General features: G+C 41.7%; 1 protein-coding gene across 2 annotated transcripts in view; it reads left to right on the top strand.

Moving 5' to 3' along the window:
• The window catches only part of LOC118780218 (sodium/calcium exchanger 1-like), a 142745-nt gene that overhangs the window by 98871 nt on the left and 23228 nt on the right, over positions 1-20646 (top strand). Inside the window, exons 2-8 of one of the 2 annotated variants that reach the window (XM_036532635.1) lie at positions 8150-8256; positions 11426-11446; positions 12066-12073; positions 13791-13887; positions 14510-14524; positions 18655-18770; positions 20365-20464. In XM_036532635.1, coding sequence (XP_036388528.1) covers positions 8150-8256; positions 11426-11446; positions 12066-12073; positions 13791-13887; positions 14510-14524; positions 18655-18770; positions 20365-20464 — 464 coding nt within the window. Of the gene's footprint in view, positions 1-8149; positions 8257-11425; positions 11447-12065; positions 12074-13790; positions 13888-14509; positions 14525-18648; positions 18771-20364; positions 20465-20646 lie in introns of both variants that reach the window. The other variant, XM_036532628.1, reaches the window with a different exon arrangement.

Raw genomic sequence — 20646 nt, 5'->3', positions numbered from 1 at the left:
TGCCTGCAAACTTTGGGAAACAGAAAAACAGGAAGCAGTTTGCACAGAGAAATGTTATCCTGTCCTTGGTAATTGTGACCACTGACTGGAGTAGGTTGCATTGTTCAGTGAGCAACGACTTAACTGCTACCTCTTGTTTTTATGTGTGTGTGTTGTTGAAATTATGATTTCATTACTTATGAAGCTACAGTAACATGCTAGAACACACATGCTCCCACACACCCCCGCTTTCACACGTATACACATTTCTTTGTTTTGCCTGTGTCTGAAGTCCACCTACACACAACCTGTTCGAATACAAATATTTGACAGCACATATGTGCTAGAGAACACCTTTCCCTACAATAATAACTGTTCTTTTTATAACTGTTCTTTCAGACGTAATGCAGTTTTAGTTGAAATTAATGTTAATCATTATTATTTATTGCTAACAGACTGAACGCCATCTTCAACTTATGTCTTAGTGTTATGTGCTGCACCACTTCTAAGAATACACTCCTACTGGTGGAGACACAGTTCTCGTTGCATGTGTGTCAAATACCAGAAGCTTGCAATTTTTTTGCATGCTGCACCTGCAACCTTTGGGGTATGAGCCCTGCCAGACCACACTGGTAAAATTTGAATGGTGCCTATGAGTGTGACTGCATGACCTATTACAGACAACCTTATTTTTTAGTTTTTTAGAGGAGAGAGGGTGTGTCAGCTAAGGAAGGGGTTGTAAAGCGGAGCTGCCACGGGGCTGGTGTGTGTCCATGTTTTCATTCCCCCAAGGGACAGGACTACAGGAGTACTGTCTGTGTGGTCCATGCTTCTCCAGACTGCCTGGTTTGCACATGGTCCCCTCCAGAACTTCTCTGGGCTTGACCTCCCAGGCAACTATGCCTCAATGTCACCCTCAAAGTCTCTCCAGAGCAGAGCTTGCAGCCTTGCACAAGTCCATTGAAACCCGCACACTATCGCAATCAGTATATTTTCCAGTCCTTTCCACATAAATATGGAATGGCCTGCTTGAACAAATCCTGTGATTTTTCTTTGTTGCCCAGTGGGAAAGTACACTTAAGGAACGGCTTGTACAAAAAAGGTGCATATGGGGCCTGGTATGTCCAAGAGACAGACGTTCACTGTGTAAAAGGTAGCAATGAGATATGTAACGTAACTGGTGATAATGATGCTACAGTGCTGGGAGGAGCCTGCTTACATCTTGTGTATCTTGTGGGCTTGCATTATGTTTCCAGTCATTCTCAGAAATAACAAGTGGCATGTTTTCATGAATCATCAGTGAATATGGCTTTTAATGATCTGTAGGAATTGATAAACCAAGAGAAAAATGCTGAAACCCTGGCAGGGAAGATTCCTCCTCACCAAAGCAGAGGCTTATTTTTGTTCTTTTTTTTTTTGTTGTTCTTGTCAACATTAATTTGCATGATGCATGCTTAAGTCCCAAGGCCAGGCCAAGTGATTGTGGGACAGGTGGAGAACAACAGAGAGACCGACAGATGACAGAGTACAACAAGCACCAAAGCAAGCTGTGGAGTGGATGGTCCATGAATGTTAGGAGGGATGAAAGTATGGCAGTTTCTGAAAGAGCAGCAGGGGTAGGAGGACAAATTTGACTAGAGGATGGAGTGTCAAAATATTGGTGAATTGAAGAGGCCACAGTAGAACCCACGAGTTGGAGGAGCAGTCCGAAGGCAAAAAATGTCTCCTAGTAGACCTTGAGTTAATAGTCATTCAGCCATTTAGAGGACATCTTTCCAAACAATATTAAGACTTTCTAATTCATTTGTAAATATGAACAATATCAAAGCACAACTATTCTTCTCTTTAAGTGCTGACCACAACAAGAACGCTGCATTAATGACAAAGAGGAACTCTAAGATAAATCCAAAAACACCCCATTTACCAGCTTCCTGTAAATAACTTTGCCACTACAGTCCTTCCACAAATGGAAACGTATTCAATCATTATAAGGACAAGGTAAGTATGAGACAGAGCAGCTAAGTTCTCACAGTCCCCACCTTTAAACTGGTCTCTCCGAGCTCCAGTACCACTTTTGCCACACAACAGTGTAGCTCAATGGTGTCGACCAATGTTCCCCTGGGTTGGTAGCCATAGTGACTGAGAACTAGCCCAACGTGGTCATGGGGCCGAGTGAGGGTGAACGTGTTTGGTAACCAGTGATAATGACTCTGGCTCTCTCTCGCTCTCTGTCTGTCATTCAGCCTGTTAATAAGACCAGCATGGGGTGCTGTGGCATTAGGGTGACTTCCAAATGGGACACCACAAGCACTGTATGCAGTCCCAAGCACACAGGCAAGGTTGTCACACTAAAATGCTGACAAGGACAAATGCTGTTCCATATCCATAGCTTTAAAATAAAACAACAACGTAGCAATAAAACTTAAACATGTTTTCTGTTTATTTTTCTTTTTAGTACTGAGGATTTCCTGTGTTTATGCTGTCATTCTGGCACAGTCATCCTAATGTCATGTATATGAAAGCCAAAAATTATCACAATGAATTATAGTTATGTCTGTAATGTTCATCTGCTGGCATCTGAAAGAGAATAGCACACTCCTTTTATGTGTACTGCAAATTACTTCAGTGCGCATCAGCAGTTTGCTCTTTGATATTTGACTTGAATAAATCTGTGATCTAAAGGCACTGTCATTTTCACGAGTACACAATGTGTCATAATGACCAGAATTCGGTAAGTGTCTGTCAGCTCTGCATAACAGTAATGTGACAGCACAAGCCCTCTCAGTGGCCAGCATTTTCCTTTCTGTTTTCAAGTTATGCAGCCATAAGTTTTCTAGCCCAACAAAAGGCAAGAGCGTAATCCGTCCACATTCACACAAAGGGCCTTCTGGCTTCTGAAATCCCTCTCCTCCAATGTTTTTCCTCTCTTGTAAACGAGTTTCAATTATTCAAAGCAGGCCCTGTAGGATTTTACTATGCCTAATGAGACAAGAAGTGTGGCAGCATTACCCTGGATCAGTGTACGTCAAGGGTCACCAGCTTGAGTCTCCAATTTCATTTCTAGCACTTTCTCAGGTAACCTTTGCCACTTTCAAACCGTAACATTGAAAAGAGCCGACAGAAACATTCAATATGAATATTTCTGCAACATCTCCTTAAGGTGTGCTCAGTTTATGAAAATTTTAGCAGTCGAGGACCATCTTGACTCATCTTTTAGCAGCCGAGGACAGCCAATCTGTGTGTCTGCACCCACGTGTGTGTGTGTGTGTGTGTGTGTGTGTGTGTGTGTGTGTGTGTGTGTTTGTTTGTCTGTTTGTTTCCATGGCAACACAGTACATTATTTGGTGACTGAAATGAAAAAAAAAATGCTTCACTTGTTTATTCATCTCAAGCATGTCTTCAGTCTCTGTCACCTGAAATTTAAATACAATGCCTGTGAAATATTTTGCTCTCCTCAGGCAACATCAAAAATGCAGAAACTTTTAGCACTTTCATATCCTTGGTTTGTAATCACATTCAGACTCTTAAATATTTAACAAAATGGTTGTATTAGATTGCTGAAATTCAATCATTACTTTGTACCATGAGGTTTTAATTGCATATCCACAGTGCAGAGGAAACCACCAAATGCTGTCATCTCACTTATGTATTTGACTCCATATGTATTGACTTCCAAGCTCCTGGATTTAAGTTCATTTTCACATTTTATGGGCTTGTTTTATAGTAAGGCAAATTGACCTGAAAAGGCCAGATTGATGTAAGATGATTTTTCCTTTCCATTGAAACGTTAAGCCTTGAATGTTGGTCAGGGTCACTTGAGGTGCAGTTCTGGCTGAGGCGAGTGCAGAAAATGAATGCGTTGGCCCTGGCTGCATTCCAGCCTTTTGCAGCGGCAAAGTCATGCTCCGAATAACAGCAGTGTGAATTACCATAAGCAGTTGAGGGATAGCATGTGCAAGAGACACTATAGTGGGTCTCGCAAAGGACAGAGAAACAACAGAGCAATGCCCACAACTCCAGGCTGTACAATGAGAGGCTGAAACTCATGGAAGATGTTTGAAATGTGCAGACTATTACCTTTCTTTATTATTTATCTTTATTATTATCTTTCTTTTAAGGGTTAATTATTTAGTGTATTCTATTACCAACTGTGTCCATACTGGCCATCATTGAGTACTCATTGGCTTTCTTCAGAGATTAGTTAAAGTAGCGCCAGTTAGAACTACAGGTCATTTTTCCACAGGAGACCTTAAATAAATTTAATGGTGTGCTTGTAAAGGGTTAATTTAGGAAATTTGCTGAATCTACAGCCAGATCGGTCTTTGCAATCTTTAAAAATCTTTAAGCAGTGGAGGATTGTTGTCAGTAGTGTGATTAAGTCTCTTGGAACAGCTGGGGTCACACACAACAGTCGCAACAAGAGAGACAGCAGCAGAATCAGAAGCATCAATACAAAAGCGCTCATAACAGAAAATCATTCCAACAACTTATCTTACATAAGTGAGTCATCTGTGACAATCAGCCATATTTACTAGTAAGAGTAGTATTCTGAAAATTATTATTATTATTATTATTATAATATAATAAATAAATTAATTAATAAATTAATAAATATTATAATAAATTAATTAGGAAAGTGGAGCATCACACAGAGGTGCTCAGTTTTAGTCAGCGTTAACAACCTGCTGACAGTGCTGTTGACTCCAGGCAGAGCTGTCAAATATGAGTCCCAGAGCTCTATGGTGACTGGTGAGTATCCATTTTTGTCTACAACCAAGGGGTTCAACTTTTTCACCCCCCCCCCCCCCCCCCCCCCCAAGAAGCAGATTTTCCACTGGGCATTCTTTGGAAAGTTCCGTAATATAGTCAGAGGCCCATGATGATGTCATTGTGCGCTGCATTGAGAGCTCTGTCTGGACAGTGTTGGATATTCAAGCATGTTGGGTGGTATCAGGGTGTTCTTTAAGCTGTGTTCCAGAGCAGGGGCGTGAATTATTGTCTCGATCCCTGTGCCAGTGCCAGTGGTGTAGGCACGCACAGTCTGGCGAAATGTTTTGCTTTGGTCAGGAATTGGTTTTGGTGTAGCTGGAAGTCATTGTCAACAAAATACAAAGAACAAATAGCGATGCTTTCACAGATACGTGTGCTCCGGAACTGGTCAGGACACTCCAGAGAGAGAGGATTGTTACTTTTAACCTGGTGGACATTAAGCAGCTGTTAGCATTTCAGTTCTTTTACAAGGTTTTTGTTGGCTAACGTGTGATGCATAGAGCAGGTTAGAAATTATGGCAGAGCCTGGATGTATTCATAGCAGAAGAGCACATGACATTCACCCTAATTTAGACTTGGTTATTTAGGGAGTACAACCCACAGATAATAGTGTGCCATCAAACACTGAAGATATTTCCCACTGCGGTCATTTGTTCATGCGGCAACTGTAGTCTTTTATTTGCTATAAAATTTTGCCAGTTTGTTATGGGATTCTCAGTAGTCTTACCAGGCATTTTGCAACGGTTAGTGGCTCGCAAAGAAAGCATTTTCTGTTTACACATGAACTGCCGTCTGGACTGTCTTAGGAGAGGACACCTATCCTCTGCCTCAAGGCATAAGCCGTGCAGTGGCGGAAGTCTGATCTTTACGGTCTGAAGGTCAGGATGGCTGAGACAACACTATGCACGGATGATGATGTGTTGTTCTCACCATTTCAAGGGTCCTCATGCCCATCTGGGACCCGGACAGATGTACCTATCTGCTCCCAGCAGCCGTCCCTCTTCAGCGCTCCGCAGTTCCCTCCATCACAAATGCCTAATCCGATGCTCTAATCTCTCACCTAGGTAGGCAACCTTTTGGTTCACTCAGCCATGGGGAACAGGAGGTTAAAGCAGGCGGAGGAAAGGAAATAACAAGGCCATGGGGCCAGAAGCGGGTGACTAATTTATGCCGCTGCGGAGGTGCGGGCAATGTCATTTCCTGCGCTCCATCTCAAGAGACAGCCGGGGCCCAAAGAAGCAGGGTGTTGATATGCCCTTATAATAAAGGGTGGGCTTGGAAAGGAAAAGCAGTGAAAAGAGACAGTCTCGGTTGTGAGACTGCTGCTTTGCCCTTCTCAGGAGGCTGGGGAGGGGGTGCAGTGAGTTCTGCATGTATGAGAGCCCTGGTGCACTTCATCAAAATGAGTGAGCGTGCCTGGCGGGTTCAGGGAGAGACAGAGAGCAGAGGGGGATTGACGGGAATGCAATGCAATTAGGAATTGTCTGCAAACCACGTAAATCCTATGGCTCACACACAATCACATTGCTGAAATTCTTGTGTAAGCAATAAGTGATTTTATCAATTTATTTTTTTTAACCTGAATTATTTTAGGTTAAATATTCTTTCACCAGGATGTTGGACATTGAGCAATGTCTGTAGATCTGAGGGGTGAGAGTTTAAATGGCAGAAAAAGCAGTTATAAAAAATGTATTTTCCCTCTGCAAACAAAACAGGCTTCAAACAGTAAAACATGGTAATAGTAAAAAAAAACCTGTGCAGGGCCTGACAATCAGTTACATCCCATTTTTTTCATGCATTGTATATCTTTTTTAATTCTTGAATTCTTGGAACGAGTTTCGCTGTAGCACAATTTAATTACAGCATGTTTCATCCTGTAATTAAATCAGATCCTACTGGAAATGTTAAATCATTAAGTGGTTGGAATTTGAGTTGGTAAAATAGACAGTCTCAGCAGTTTGCAGTGGGTGCTGATGGGTTATCACCAGTAGGAAGAGGGCTTGGGGTAAGGGCTCAAGGATCCAGCGGGAGTCTTGGGTCACCACATGGATAATCTATCTGGGCTGTCTGGCTTCTGTATGTCGGAAAGAAAATCACTACTGCACTCCCTCTGCTCTCCGGGTTTGTGGCCTGCAGACAGACAGACGAACAGACAAGACAGACTAACCTGTGACCACAGGTTGTCAATGCAACCTTTTTTACTCCTTTATGTGTGCCAGTAGTCAGTAGTCAAATAACAGGATCTGGTCTATATTTTTAGACTGCTTAGTATATTCTTGCCTGTAAAGGCAAAAATCAATTATTGGATTCTTACTATTCTTTTTAAAACTTTATGTTAGTCTATTCTAGAAATCAATGTTCAGCAGAGGTAGAGCAGAATAGAGCAGTGAGAGAAGAACAGGTCTCTCATATACAGGGCATCTGTGCCCAGGAACAACGAATGATCCAGTGGTTATCCGTCAGTACTGTCAGAAACAGGCCCCTGCTTCCGTTCCTCCAGAGTAAAAGAGTGGAGAGAGAGTCAGGGCTTTTAATTAACAAGTACACTTCCTTTTCATGTAATGATTTCTTTCACTTCCTCACTGCAATTACATTACACTAGGAAAAAAGAGATGTAAAGTTAATGATTCATTTAAATATAATGCATTCTTTCTGCCCCCCAGGAAGTGAAGGCATCCAACAAGTCCTTGTTGCTGTGGATGTCAGGCAAAGGGCTATTCTAATTGGCATGCACATGAAGGCATTGATTCCTCAAGGTTTTTTAATTATAGTGGATTGCCAGTTATTGAAGATTTGCTTGTTAGACCTGAACATTAACCCTGTGAATGATAAGCATATTGAAATAATAACTTATTATATTTCAAAATTTACTGCTTACAGCCATTGCCATTTTCATGTACCTAATTTTATGCACATACAATTTGTAAAGTAGATTATTAAAGGGGGTATAAAGTATAAAATATCATATAAGATGTGTGACAAAAGTATGTACTTTTTCATATATAACTCAAGTCAGGTAGAAAAAGTGTTATACATGAGCATTGTTATTCAAAGTAATGAATCCCATTGTAAGAATCCAGAAGACCCTCCTTTGACCTTCCTCCCTGTGACTATAATGATGTTGCTTCATGGTTAATACATCAGAAAAGGGGGAACTGCTTGGTTTGTTTTGTCAGGTGGAAGGTTATAGGAAAAGCCTAACCATTTGCGGTGATTTTCATTTCAGCAAGACCCTGCAGGTGCCATCTCTCACTGTCTCTACTCCTGTTACTGTGATTTGTGTGAGCATGGCTACTTGCATGCCTCTTCTTCTTCTTCTTCTTCTTCTTCTTCTTCTTCTTCATGGCTGTCGTTTCCTCACACTTTCTTCTGCAACCTGTATTCTCTCTTTCTGTTTCAGCAAAACTATAAAGATCAAAGTAATTGATGACGAGGAGTATGAGAAAAACAAGACCTTCTTCGTTGAGATTGGGGAGCCTCGCCTGGTGGAGATGAGTGAGAGGAAAGGTGGGCGATCTGAGGCCCGATCCCTGCCATCCGCCTTAACTCCCTAACCACCCCTGTCCCTCACCCCCCTCCTCCAGTAGTGTCCACTGATGGGACCTCCGCGTAGCAGCTCTGTGTGCTTTCACACCACTGGGGGGCAATATACAAGGAGGGCCAGCTCATTTTCCTGCTCCAAAATGACCTCTAGACACACGTCATCAGTCTATCTGTTGGGACTCACACGGCGTCACCAACAGGCATTAGATGGTCGCCAGGTGAGACATGATATTACGTATAGTACAAACAATAGGCTCAGAGTTCAAATAGCTGGCCAATGCAGCGCATCTCAGAATTTCAAGACAGTTTGTTCTTTGGTAACTGCACTGAAGACATAACAGTGCAGTCTCATGTGAGCACAGGGTCCCTGCTCCCTCCTTGTAAGAGCTCAGAGCTGGTGTGAACGCCGCGCGGGTGGCCTTGCGGGCCGCGTCTCCAGTGCACGCGTCCCTGCCTGGGTGGGCCGACGGCGCATGCGCGTGTGTCCTCAGCCTGCATGATTCAAACCCCCCCATTGTCTGAATCTGTCTTGTGTCCCTGCAGGAAGACCATATCCATTAGAATACTTGACCGTGAGGAGTACGACAAGCACTCCTACTTCTACGTAGAGCTGCAGGAGCCCGAATGGAAAAGGCCGTGGACAGGTGTGAGAGTACAGTACACAAGAGCAGACTGATCAGCCTTTTTTTTCCCCCAACGGCCTGGGCTCTCACCCTCCGTTCCTCCTCCGCTGTCTCTCTCGCTCTCTCTCTTTACTCTCACACTCTACTCTGCCTTCTTCCCTCCTGCACGCTGCGTCCAGCTCTGCCAAATGTCCCCGTTTTCCTGTGGCCACTTACCATGGCTGGAAATACACTCAGAAGGAAAGGGTAGAGAATCCTTCCCATACTCCACATGACGAACTTGCTCTGTCATGTAAGCAAGACAATGACACGGCCTGTATTAAATGTCAGTGCTTCAGCTGCCATGTCGACCCAGTCGAGGACTCTCAACCTCTGACTCTCGCTGTTTCTTGGTATAGCTACGAAGGCGTCAGTGTGGCTGTCATAAATTCACCTGTATACAGACAGGTGACTGACAGATATGGGCTGCCCAATACAGGGCACCACCCCTGGCAGTCTTCAGTCCTGTGAATATAATGCTATGAGCCCCATAACATACTACCATAGTTCTCCCCTTTCTAACAGTTCCCTTTTTTACAGCTTCCTTTGAAACTAATGTTTTTTTTGTGTAAACCTAGCTGACATTCACTTCCACACTGTGTTGAGAAGGCAAACAAACTTTGCTCCAAAGACTTATTCAGCAAAATAAGTTCACTGCATGTAACTGGGGAACAGTACTCTTAAAATACACGTTGTGAAGTCAAAATCCCTAATCAGTCAAAGTAAGCGTTTGTATTTAGGGCATTGTTGATATTTTGTACCGCATTATACATCATTATAGTTGATTGAGGCACAATTTAGAGAAGAAAAATAGATTTTTTCTTTGAAGAAACAAAGTTAGTTTATCGCTGTCCCTGGAGAACAATCTTCAAAGGACATGTTCTACAGGAAGACAAATGCTGAACAAATCATTCCAATTGCAGGCATTGCCATTGTAGCCAAATAATTGAAATCTGTTAGTTTTCTGCCCACGGCAGTATTCACAACCTTGATCTGTGCAGGTCTTTCTAGACATTAGATGCAGATGCAGTTAATGTCTATCAAGAGAGATTTTAACTGCATCTGCATCTGTTTTAAACCCCTGCCTATTTTATTGATAAAGTGAGACAGCTAGGTTTTAAACTTCACCACGTTTTGTAATGCTCTTTGTACAGTATGCCAGTTTCTGTCTCTAAATCTGATGTGTTAACACCCCTACCGTGACTGAAATCCAGAATTACTCAGTACACAAATAATGTTTCACTAAACATTTTCCTTTAGTGTGTTCCCTAAAACAGTAAATAGATTTACATAAGGGAGAAAAGGCCTGCCTGGTAGTTGACAACAACTGCCTCACATTTGATGGGCTAATTATTGCATTATTGCATTATCTTTTACAAGCATGGTTATGGATGGAGCCATCTGAACTGCATTTAACCGCAGAAAGGCACTGGATCAATTCCTAATTTTACAGTCAGCAAGTCTGAATTAGGTTTTAAAGAAGAAAAAAGGAGGGAACATAAACCACTATTGCACCCTCGGCTGCCCGCCGTTTTGAATGTGAAGTCTCTGCTGGCGAAGCCACAGATGTACTCAGCAAATTACTTCAAGCCTCGGGAGGAAACAATCACAAAGAATCCTCAGTGAATGACCGAGTAGCATGAGCAAGCACCAATTAAAACGTTCTTATTTTCTCTTTTGAACTATACTCTAAACTCGCTGCTCATTTCCACTTGTTTTGAGGCTCAGAGATGCAGTGGATTTTTTTTTTTTACTTTCTGAGTCTGCTTGAGAGTGAAAAGCAGTAAACAAGTGTAATCCCTCGTAGCATGTTTCCCCTGATAAGCATTTTCTGCTAATTAAGGCAACACCATCTTAGTTTGCATCAAACATGACCAAAATAAATTCACGCGCAATATTTATTTACATTCTTTTAATGTTTGTGTATATGGAATTTATTGTGCTAATCATTCAAAATTCTTTCTCAATGTTCGTATTTCAATTTGTGATTAAACAGTGGGAAAAACAGAGCAATTCTCTTAATCTAGCATTGCTCTGGTGGACCGGCAGAAGCATTTCATTTAGGATGGCTGTGATAACATCCAGTCGTTGGTCATAATCAATGCGTGTCCTCAGCTGTTTGCAAGGAACGCGCCCTAAAATAACATCCCTTAAATTCTATTTTGTCCCTTGTAGAATTAGGCATTACTTGCAAGCACGTTTGTCCTAAAGCTCCAGTGGCAGGCCTTGATATTTAAACACAATACTTGTCGAGTACACAGTATGTGTAGGACAAACAGGCCGGAAACCACCCATCCCTCCGGACAGCACTGTACTCCTGTCTGATTTCTTTGCACGTTTGCCTTTGCTGTATGATTGATGTTTGTCTGACAGTGCTTTCTTTGTTGTGTATTCTGACTTTCTTTCTCTTCCTTGCATTTCCTGTACTCCCTGTGTTTATTGTCTCTGTGTTTTGTTTGTTTGCTTGTCAGCCATGTTGCTACATGAATGTGGTAAGCCTTTTTCCTTTCTTTTTGATTTGTCTTTTTTGTGTGCGTGAAATGCCTAGATGTTTTTCATCCTGGTCTCTCTGTTGCTGGGCTCTTGAAATGTTGCTGGCATTTGGAATTCAGTAAAACATTTGCAAGAGATACATCGACCTCCATTCAAACTGGATTGTATTAATACTTTACTGTATTTCTTTCTCTAACTTAAAGTGAAGGAACGTCATGTGGCATAGAATGGGAAGAGATGGTAACTGAACATATCAATTCATGAAACTAATTTGATTGAACGTATATTTCCAGTTATCATTATTTCAAAATTACTTTGATTGGATGTCAATGTATCGCCATCCTATACCTGAAAATATATGCTTTTGTTTCTTGAATATTTTGTGAAGTGTTGCATTCTTTGTTTCAGGCTATTTGTAAAGCTTGATTATTTGCTGTAAAAGGCAAAGAACCAATTCAAACTGATGTCCGTAGCTGTGTGACAGTTTCAGACATATGCAGTTAAAAGATCATTATGCTAATGGCCAATGCTATTACAATGAGCTTTTATCCTTTCTCCTGCACTGGGACTCTAAAAGGGAGTGTTTTCAATGTGTCCTTTTATGTGTTGTGGTTTTAGGTGGATTCGTGAAGACAGGTACGACAGTCCATTCACAAAAATGGCTCCATTCCCTTTGAAATGTTCTTAGTTAAAAATACCTAATTTTGTATGTCATGTACGTATTAACATCCTTTGGTTAATTTCTAATAGGACAACAACTTCATGGTAAGGGATAATAATTCTGTTTTGGAATCTTTCACAAAGAGCACTAAACTTTAAGGCACATCAACTGTAGAGTAAGTGACTGTAACACATGAGCACTGTGTTATTTAAGTGAGTAATTTGCAGTTGCTTTTCAGCAACATGCAATGCTGCAGATATTACAGTTTTTTTTGTAAATGCACTGCTAATCACCAAAGTTATTTTGACCTCTCAAATTTTGAAGAAATACCCTCTGAGACTATTTCTAAATGTATTTTGTTGGGTGATTAAACATGAACTAAACTGCATTACAAGTCAAAATATGATTGTGGCAAATGGAGCACGCATTGTAGGAAGTTTCGATTTATACCACAGATGGTAGACATCAGAAAAGTGAGGGGAGCAAATGGTTGGGAGTGGAAAAACAGAGGTTTTATTTAATAAAGGCGTTTTAGAATTTGCTGTTCAGTTCAGCGGTACAGAGAGGTTCAGGAAAAAATATGTGAGAGGAATCCACGGCTGGCTATACTGTACCTCCAGCTCTGGGGTTCACTAATGGTATATTCTTTGAAAGGACAATGTGGTTATGAACAGATTGCTTTCCAAAATAGTTTTCATGATCCACTCCATAAGCAACATATTCCATTGATGGGTCTGCTTAATTAATGCCCTACTTTCAAGATAAAATCATCTTCGATTCCTTCCCATGAAAACATATTGTTTTGCAGTTGTGCGAGTTGATTTTTCTTTTTTCTTTTTTTCTCAGAGGAGGCCAAAATGACTTTGGTTCTGTTTTCACTTCATTAACACACTCTTGCTTTCCCAGGACCACAGTCCTATGACTTTTTTGTTTCAGTTTTATAAATGTTCCTTGTTCTTGTGATGTCAAATTTGAAACGGCCAGGGTCCGACTTAGTAGAAAATGAATGTGTTGAATACATTAATGTCACCAGTTGATGCCCCTCAGTGCCTTTAGTCATAATCCTCAGGTATTTTTAAAATGTGTGGCATACCAGCCAATTTTTACATTTTTGAGGGAAAAAATGTTATTTAATAGAAAAGAATAAGCACCCAAGGACACAGACGTGATTTTCTTCCTTTTCTATTACCAATTTGACAATTATCAAGAGTATATCTTTCAAGAGGAAGATTTCATTCAGTTATTTTTGGACATGTCTGGAGAATAACAACTCAGTGTTGTACTCACAACTGCCATTCTAAGATCTTCTGGCCACATAATTTTTCAACAAGATTTACAATGTATTACTTAAAAAAAATATACTGCATATAATAGTGTTTGCTCCAGCTGAAAGCCTAAATTTAGTCCCTGTGGCCCGTTACTCCAGGCTTGTCATGACATCCTTTCGGTGTGTTCAGTTCCCCAACGATTAACATTTGTGTGCGGCACATTCACCTGAAAGAGAGCGACGCAGAAATCAGGCAGGGTCTGCCCTTCCTGCCTGGTTACTGCATAGCTTAAGGAGAGCACTGTGAGACACGCAGACACCAACACGTCCCACAGTTAGCACACCGGAGCTAATGCACAAAAATAATCAGCCTTTCCCACCCTCCGTCTCCCATCAACTGGAAACCATGGGATAGCTTTTCTTAACAACTCTTGCCCTATTAGGCCACGATGTCTACAGGAAAGTGCAAGGTCGAGACAATCCCATCCCCTCCACCGTAGTCCGCATTGCAGGTACAATTTTCTCTTATATCCCACCCGTCACTGCACTTTCATTAAAGGCCAGCAATATATAATAGGTGCACTGTTGTGTGTGCCCACGGTTTTGGTACTGTGAGGCATAATGCTATTAGCAATGCTATTTGCTCACGGGTGACTGGAATGGAATATCTTCCTACCAAATGTAATGAGAACCCCAGCCACCCCCCCCCCCCCTTCCCCCGTGTGTGTTTTGAATGAGCTGGCCCCAAATTAAACCCACCACTCCACACATCTTCCCTCCTTTGCTTTTGGTGACCGCTCTGGCAGAATCTTTGTGCTTTGAGTATGAGGAGGTCTGTAGACCTGTAGACCACATCATCTGCTCTGTGTGCTTTAAGCTTGCACTCTGCACCCTCAAATGTTTGTGATATTGAAGCCTGTGCTGTTGCACATGTGGTGTCCATGCCTCTGCCCCCCCCCCCCCCCCCCCCCAAACTGGCATGCCCCTGGGGGCTCTGTCCTGACAGCTGTCATGTTTTTAAAGGTGACTCAATTCCACAACATTGCTAGATGCAGGTAAAAATGACTTACCTTCCATGTTTGAGTGTTAGCAAGTCGTTAGCGAGTGGCTGTATTTTCAGTTATGGTGCACAAGAAGAGTATACCAGCAGTGTTTGATCTATGCCTCAGTCTGGTTCTTCTTTCATAGATTTTGTTAATGAATATGAACTATGCAGGATGTTATAGACACAGCTGTGAAAAAAAAACGTTGTTGGGAAAGAGACATAGCAATCATTTATAAATTAGCACTGGGCCAGCGAATGGGTTAGTGCTTGGTACATTCAACCAGACACTTCCCCTGGAGTTCAGTTATTAAAAATGTATTCAGAAAAGTAAATTACAACATAAATTCAGAGAGGTGAGGCTTATGTGCCCTTAAAAGGACTGTAATAATACAAGAATTCCCAGAACAAAAATATATGATTAGTAGAAACACTTAAGACTTCATGATTACATGAAAGCATATAATGATTTTGTATGTAAGCAGTGGTTTTCTGACTGGACAGACAAGTGTAATATGCTTGGTTGTATGAAAAGTATACCGCTGTGTTCTGAAAGCCAAAATTGACTTGAATTGGTCAGCTGTTGCGTAGGTGCAACACAAACAATGCCATTTGGGTATTTGTTTAAACCATTCATCATGACACTATCACCTGAATGCATACATTGTGAGGGGAGGGTAATACAACATTTCTTATAGTTAAACTTTTCTAGAAGAACCTATCATTTTCAAATCTGACATGCTTCAACATCCACTGACCAATTCATTACAAACCGTATACTGTTAAATTCTGGGTTGGATTTCAAAACCACAGGCCACTTGACTTATGAGACAATGTTAGAGAAGAAAGGGGGAAAGTAACAAAGGACACAATTGCACCCTACTCTCCCAAAAAAAAAAAAAAAAAAAACTGAATACTTTTGAACTCATTAAGCAAAGTCCTTTCTCCTTAAATACCAACCAAACCTGGCGTCCTGCCAGGAATGCTTCCCAGGGAAGAGAGAAAGGAGCATTTCAGCACAGAGCATTGACATTTGCACATCAGAGAGAACAGGCTTGCAAATACATCCAAAACCAGCAAGTCTGTTGGGTCATTGCAAGACACCAGAACAGAATTTCCTCTCTAGAGCATTCCTCAGGTGTTAGGTACTGTATATGTTCACAGATGCTATAACCAGGGCATTCTGAGAGCAACAACATGAAAGCACAGGGGAGTGGCACTGCTTTGAACGCGGTCCTTTTGAAACAAGGAAGATGTCCCATGGAATGCAGAAGACTGCTCTTTTGAAGGCAACAAAAGACCCACCAGTCCTTGAATGAAAGTTGGACTCACTGGTGCTCATTACACTTGACTTAACCTTGAAAAAATTTAATTTGATCGGTGGAGAATTTGGCTTGTTTTTACACAGTGGTGGCTGGCGAGCCGCAAATAAGGAAGGCAGAGAAGTTACCTTAATTTGATAATTATCCTGGACCTGTTTGTCTTTGTCTTGCATGATTAAGAAGCAAGCCAGTCCAAACAAGTCCTGTGCCTGAAGTGTCTGATTCCTTTTAAGTCATAACAAAAACAGCTGGTTTAATGGTAATCCAGTCTCCTTGTTACGATTATAATTCTGTACTTTAAAATTCAAGGAGGTGATTTTAACAGGTGGCAAGCCTGTTAAAATGCAACAGCTGGAGCTTCTGAGTGGCAGAGTGGCAAGGTGCTCATCTTGTGCACAGGTTTAGTCCTACGGCCTGTCTTTGAAACTTGTGGCATTATCTGCCAGTTATGTCCAGGACCCAACAGTAGCAGAACAAATTGGCTACATGCGAGTGTACCTGAGGGTTGTATTTGCCTCAATACCGCATTCCTGCATGAGTGCAGACGTTGTTGTTGCTGTCAGTCAAAGCTAATGCACAACTGGCCATTCCAAATAGGGTTGTATAAGGGGGCAAAAAGAATTTTAAAAATGGTATGAGTATCCATGTTTCCGTGCTGAGGTATTTTCCATGCACCTGTCCAGAATAGAGTGGGTCAGGGGAACTAATTGGACTGAGGTGGACGATTGCATAACATTTTGTGCACCACTTGCTGGAATGCACAGGAGTTTGCAACCGGTCCATCTCACAGATTTTAAGTGCTCAAAAAATGCATGTAATTAAGATTACTTGAACAGAAAGATCTCCATGGTGACAGATCACTCTAGCATCTCAATATTGGGCTCACATAAGCCCGCTGCTCCCAGCCTGGACTGTCTGAAAATTATCTAAATAAAAATATTTTCTAAAATTTTCAAAATTTTCTCTCACAGGTGGTTCTGTGAGAGAAGAAAACTTGGAGAAAGTGTTTGGCTGGCTGCACCAATGGTTGTTAATTCAGCTTTGACAGCACCACTGATGAATTTCATTAGGCTAGGCTATTGCTAGTCCAACTCAAAATAAAAGTTACTGTAAGTAATTATGAATATATCTACTGATAAAAGGGATCAACACAAGGAGCTCTATTTCATATTTTTAATGACCCTTTTTGGATGTTTTCCCCCTTTTCCTAAAATGCTTCCCCGCGACTGTGGTCCATTGCAATACCAAACTGTAAGGTGTGAGTGATATCGTTAGACCTGAGAACATAGGTTAATTCAGCTGGCCAGTCACATCACACATTGAACAACAAGCTGTGGTTTCTCTCTCCCTCCTGCCATTAATGTGGTATGCATAGACAGAAGTGACTATGCATGACTCCGTTGAGTATCACATGTGCTGTGCCTGGTGCTTAAAAATATTGCAGTCTTTCAAATTCCTACATGTAGCATCCAATTTGCTAGGAATTTCTTGCCCTAGAAGATGGCATCTAAGGTGCCCTAAAAAGGAAATTACGGTTATTTTTACTTCATTTGAAGTTGGGTATGTAGTTCATCCATCGATTTGGACATATTATTTCATATTTTGTAGACCCCAATACATTTTGTTTTGTATTTATTGAGGCTTGCTTGTATTTGATTCCATTTTAAATGATCTCTGACATTCAGTTAAATGGTTTCTAGGGTTTTAACTACACTTGAATAAGTTTCATACAAAACAGGTACACCCAATAAATGAAGTTTGCACATAATCCAGTCCAGTGGGAGAAAAGGCATACACTGAATTTGAGTCTTCTTGGTAATAAATGTGTTTGAATGTGCTAAAGAAAGGGACCTCGTGCAGGGTAGAGATTCAAATCCATTAAGAAGTGCAAGATTTGGTGTTCTGAGTTGGACTACGCTCAGACTGTGCTCCAACATCTGCTGGGAATCTACTCCTAGCCTGTCTGTTTCACCCTCTGTGAGTTCATCAGTCGCATAAGTATGTGTCGACCTGTCTGATGCACTCTGAGTCAGTTCTCGCTGAGACAAGGGGAGTAATTGAGAGTCCAGTCAGTGATGCAACAGGATTTCTTCTAAACTGGTCAGGTGGTGTACTATTTGCACTACATCAATCCCCCCCCGTCACAAACACTGAACAACGTTGCGTCTGCACACTCGGCTTCATTGTAGCCACCTACACCATGTTGGTCTGACCATTACAAAGAAATAGCTCTCAGGCTGACTGTCTAACTGCTTCCCCATTTGCCGTGACCTGGTGGTGAACTGCTGTTCTTGGCTTCTTCAGGAAATCACACAAATCACACATTTAGAATGTAAAGATTTCCACAGTTGTTTGTAGTTCCACCCGCCCCTTCCAGATGAGCCATTTGTGGTAACGGTGCTGTGAAGTCCATCCCGGTTTTATTACTGCCCCCCCCCCCCCTTGGTCTGCAAGAACAGAAGCATTTCTTCATTTCTTTTTAAAAGACTAATTGGGCATATTAGACTACAGACTAATTGGGCATATTAGTGCTTCATTTCATTGTACTTATTTAGAGAAGTTGTTTCTCCCTGTAATAACAGATACGGCTTAATGAATTCCGTTGTGTCTGATTATTTTCTCTGACACCTAAGTGGTATTTTAACTATGGACTGAAAAGATTTCACCCTTTGTGGGTGTCCTGTATCAATGTGCTGTCCTACTTGCTAGCACTGCTTTGTGCTTGCCTGATACAAATGTGGTTTAAATACATGCACTGCTGTACCTTTGCTTTGTGACTGCCTGTGGACAACAGCATCTGCTAAGTGACTTAATATAAACGGATGGCTTGTGTATGGTTCAGGGGACTAGGTAAAGCAGGTTAATTTAATGCTGCCGCTGCTGATCTCGTGCACTGTTCTGTGTTGCAGAGGGAGAGGAGCCTCTCTCTATGAAGGAAGAGGAGGAGCGGCGTATAGCTGAGATGGGGCGACCCATGCTGGGAGAGCACACAAAGCTCGAAGTGGTCATCGAGGAGTCCTACGAGTTTAAGGTATCCCAGCATCCCCTGCCTTTTTCATTCACTCTCCTTCCTCATCTGTGTTGTTGCCCAGATGTACTGTATCAACCCACAGCTCATTAGGACAAAGCTGTGGGTGAGAGACCATATCTGGGTGCTTGGCAAGCAAACATGCCAGGAGAGGTTTTCAAGTGAAAATGTGTTTGGTCCGTCCATCTCTGTCTGAAAGTCAGAAGGCCCAGCTTCCAATGGCTCAGCCTCACAGGTGCCTCACAGGCAAATATGAAACTACCTGTCCGATACGAATTGTGAATATAAGTAACAAATTCTATTGGAATAGCACACGGAAACAACGGTTTAACGTTATTATTGTACATGGACGCATACGTGAGATGTTACATGTTTTTTTCTGGTAATGGTACTGTATACACTGAATCTGCAGGCTGACGCGCAAAGTTTTTAAAAATGTATTAGCAGAGAAACATCACCATTAGGGTGGCCAAAAATGGTGCAGGGTAGCTCTAGGCTGTTAAATCTAGCCGTGCATATATTTAACTTTGTTGTGAATTTGAACCTACACTGTAACGTTGCTAGCGAGCAAGCAGAACTTCGCGTGTTGGTGCCTGTTTCTTTTGTCTCTTCCAGTTTCCAGGGCAGGCCAAAACAAAGGGGAGCGATGCCATCGGCAATACTGTATTTGTGTGTACTTTACCCCCACAGATTAATAGATTGATCAAGGTTATATATACATATGTACGTATCACTTGAGTTATTGAAGCGTCATGTTGGTGCCTCATTTAGTGAAGGTCACTGAACAGCTGATGTTTAAGGAGCTGATCTCAATGCCCAGTCTTACCAAGCTCACTTAAAAAAAACATGAGGCTCCAGGGCCTATTTAGTGCACCATGAGTACTGGGCTCAAAAGTTTCCATGACTTAACCTCCATATGCACAACATCTAAGTCATAACTGCAGATTTTTTTTTGTTATTTTTGATGTTTTGGCTACTCTCTTGCCCCTGTGGTCAAGGAGCAGTGCCTCCATCATTTGAGGTATGTCAGGATCACTGGAGAAGACTCCAGTTTCCATGTCAGGAGATGGACAAATTCACGACATGGATTTTTTTTTTCGTTTGCTCTACGACGTCGTCATTAATCTCTCTGCAATGCCCATTTCCTGCATGCGGCTATCTGTCTCGTAGCATGCAATTTATCGTTTGAGATTTCTTCAATAAAAACCTGAACTTTGGTTCCCACTTACTTGGGGCTGTACTGTCGCTGGCTGAGTGCAGTGTCTAGATTGATTGCATTTTTCACAACAATTCTGAAGAAATGGGTCGTGAATATCTCAGACCTGCAATCATTTTAGATGTAAAATGCAGACGGCTCCTCAGGTCTACAGATGGTTTTGCTGTTCCAACAATTTGTTTGAAATGAGCCAATACACATACTTCATGATTCTTGTAACATGTTGTACACATAATTGCTATATCATTTCTATGGTTTTTGCAAAAAAAAAAAAAAAAAAAGAACGGCCATGCTGATTGTGTTCTTTCACTTTGTTAAATTCAGTGTGAAGATGGGGTTTAACATACTGCGCTGAAGTGGTGCTGGTTTTTCTCTCCACAGAACACAGTGGATAAACTGATTAAGAAAACAAACCTTGCCCTGTTGGTTGGAACAAACAGCTGGAGGGATCAGTTTATTGAAGCCATCACTGTCAGCGCTGGTAAGTACTGCCAGCTAGAGAGACTGTCTGGTGTCTTCATTTATGTAGATAGAAGTCTGATCCAGGGCCTGTGCTTGGGGGGAACTATTTATCTTCTGTTGCACATTGGCAAATCCAGGTTTGATAAGACTGCATCAGAATCATTGTGCTCCTAAATTTCGTGAGTACATGAGCTGGCAGTT

This window comes from Megalops cyprinoides, chromosome 1, assembly GCF_013368585.1.
Source record: "Megalops cyprinoides isolate fMegCyp1 chromosome 1, fMegCyp1.pri, whole genome shotgun sequence".
Lineage (NCBI taxonomy): Eukaryota > Metazoa > Chordata > Actinopteri > Elopiformes > Megalopidae > Megalops > Megalops cyprinoides.
Note: the sequence above shows the minus strand (reverse complement) of the source record. Positions and strands in the feature narration are given on the sequence as shown.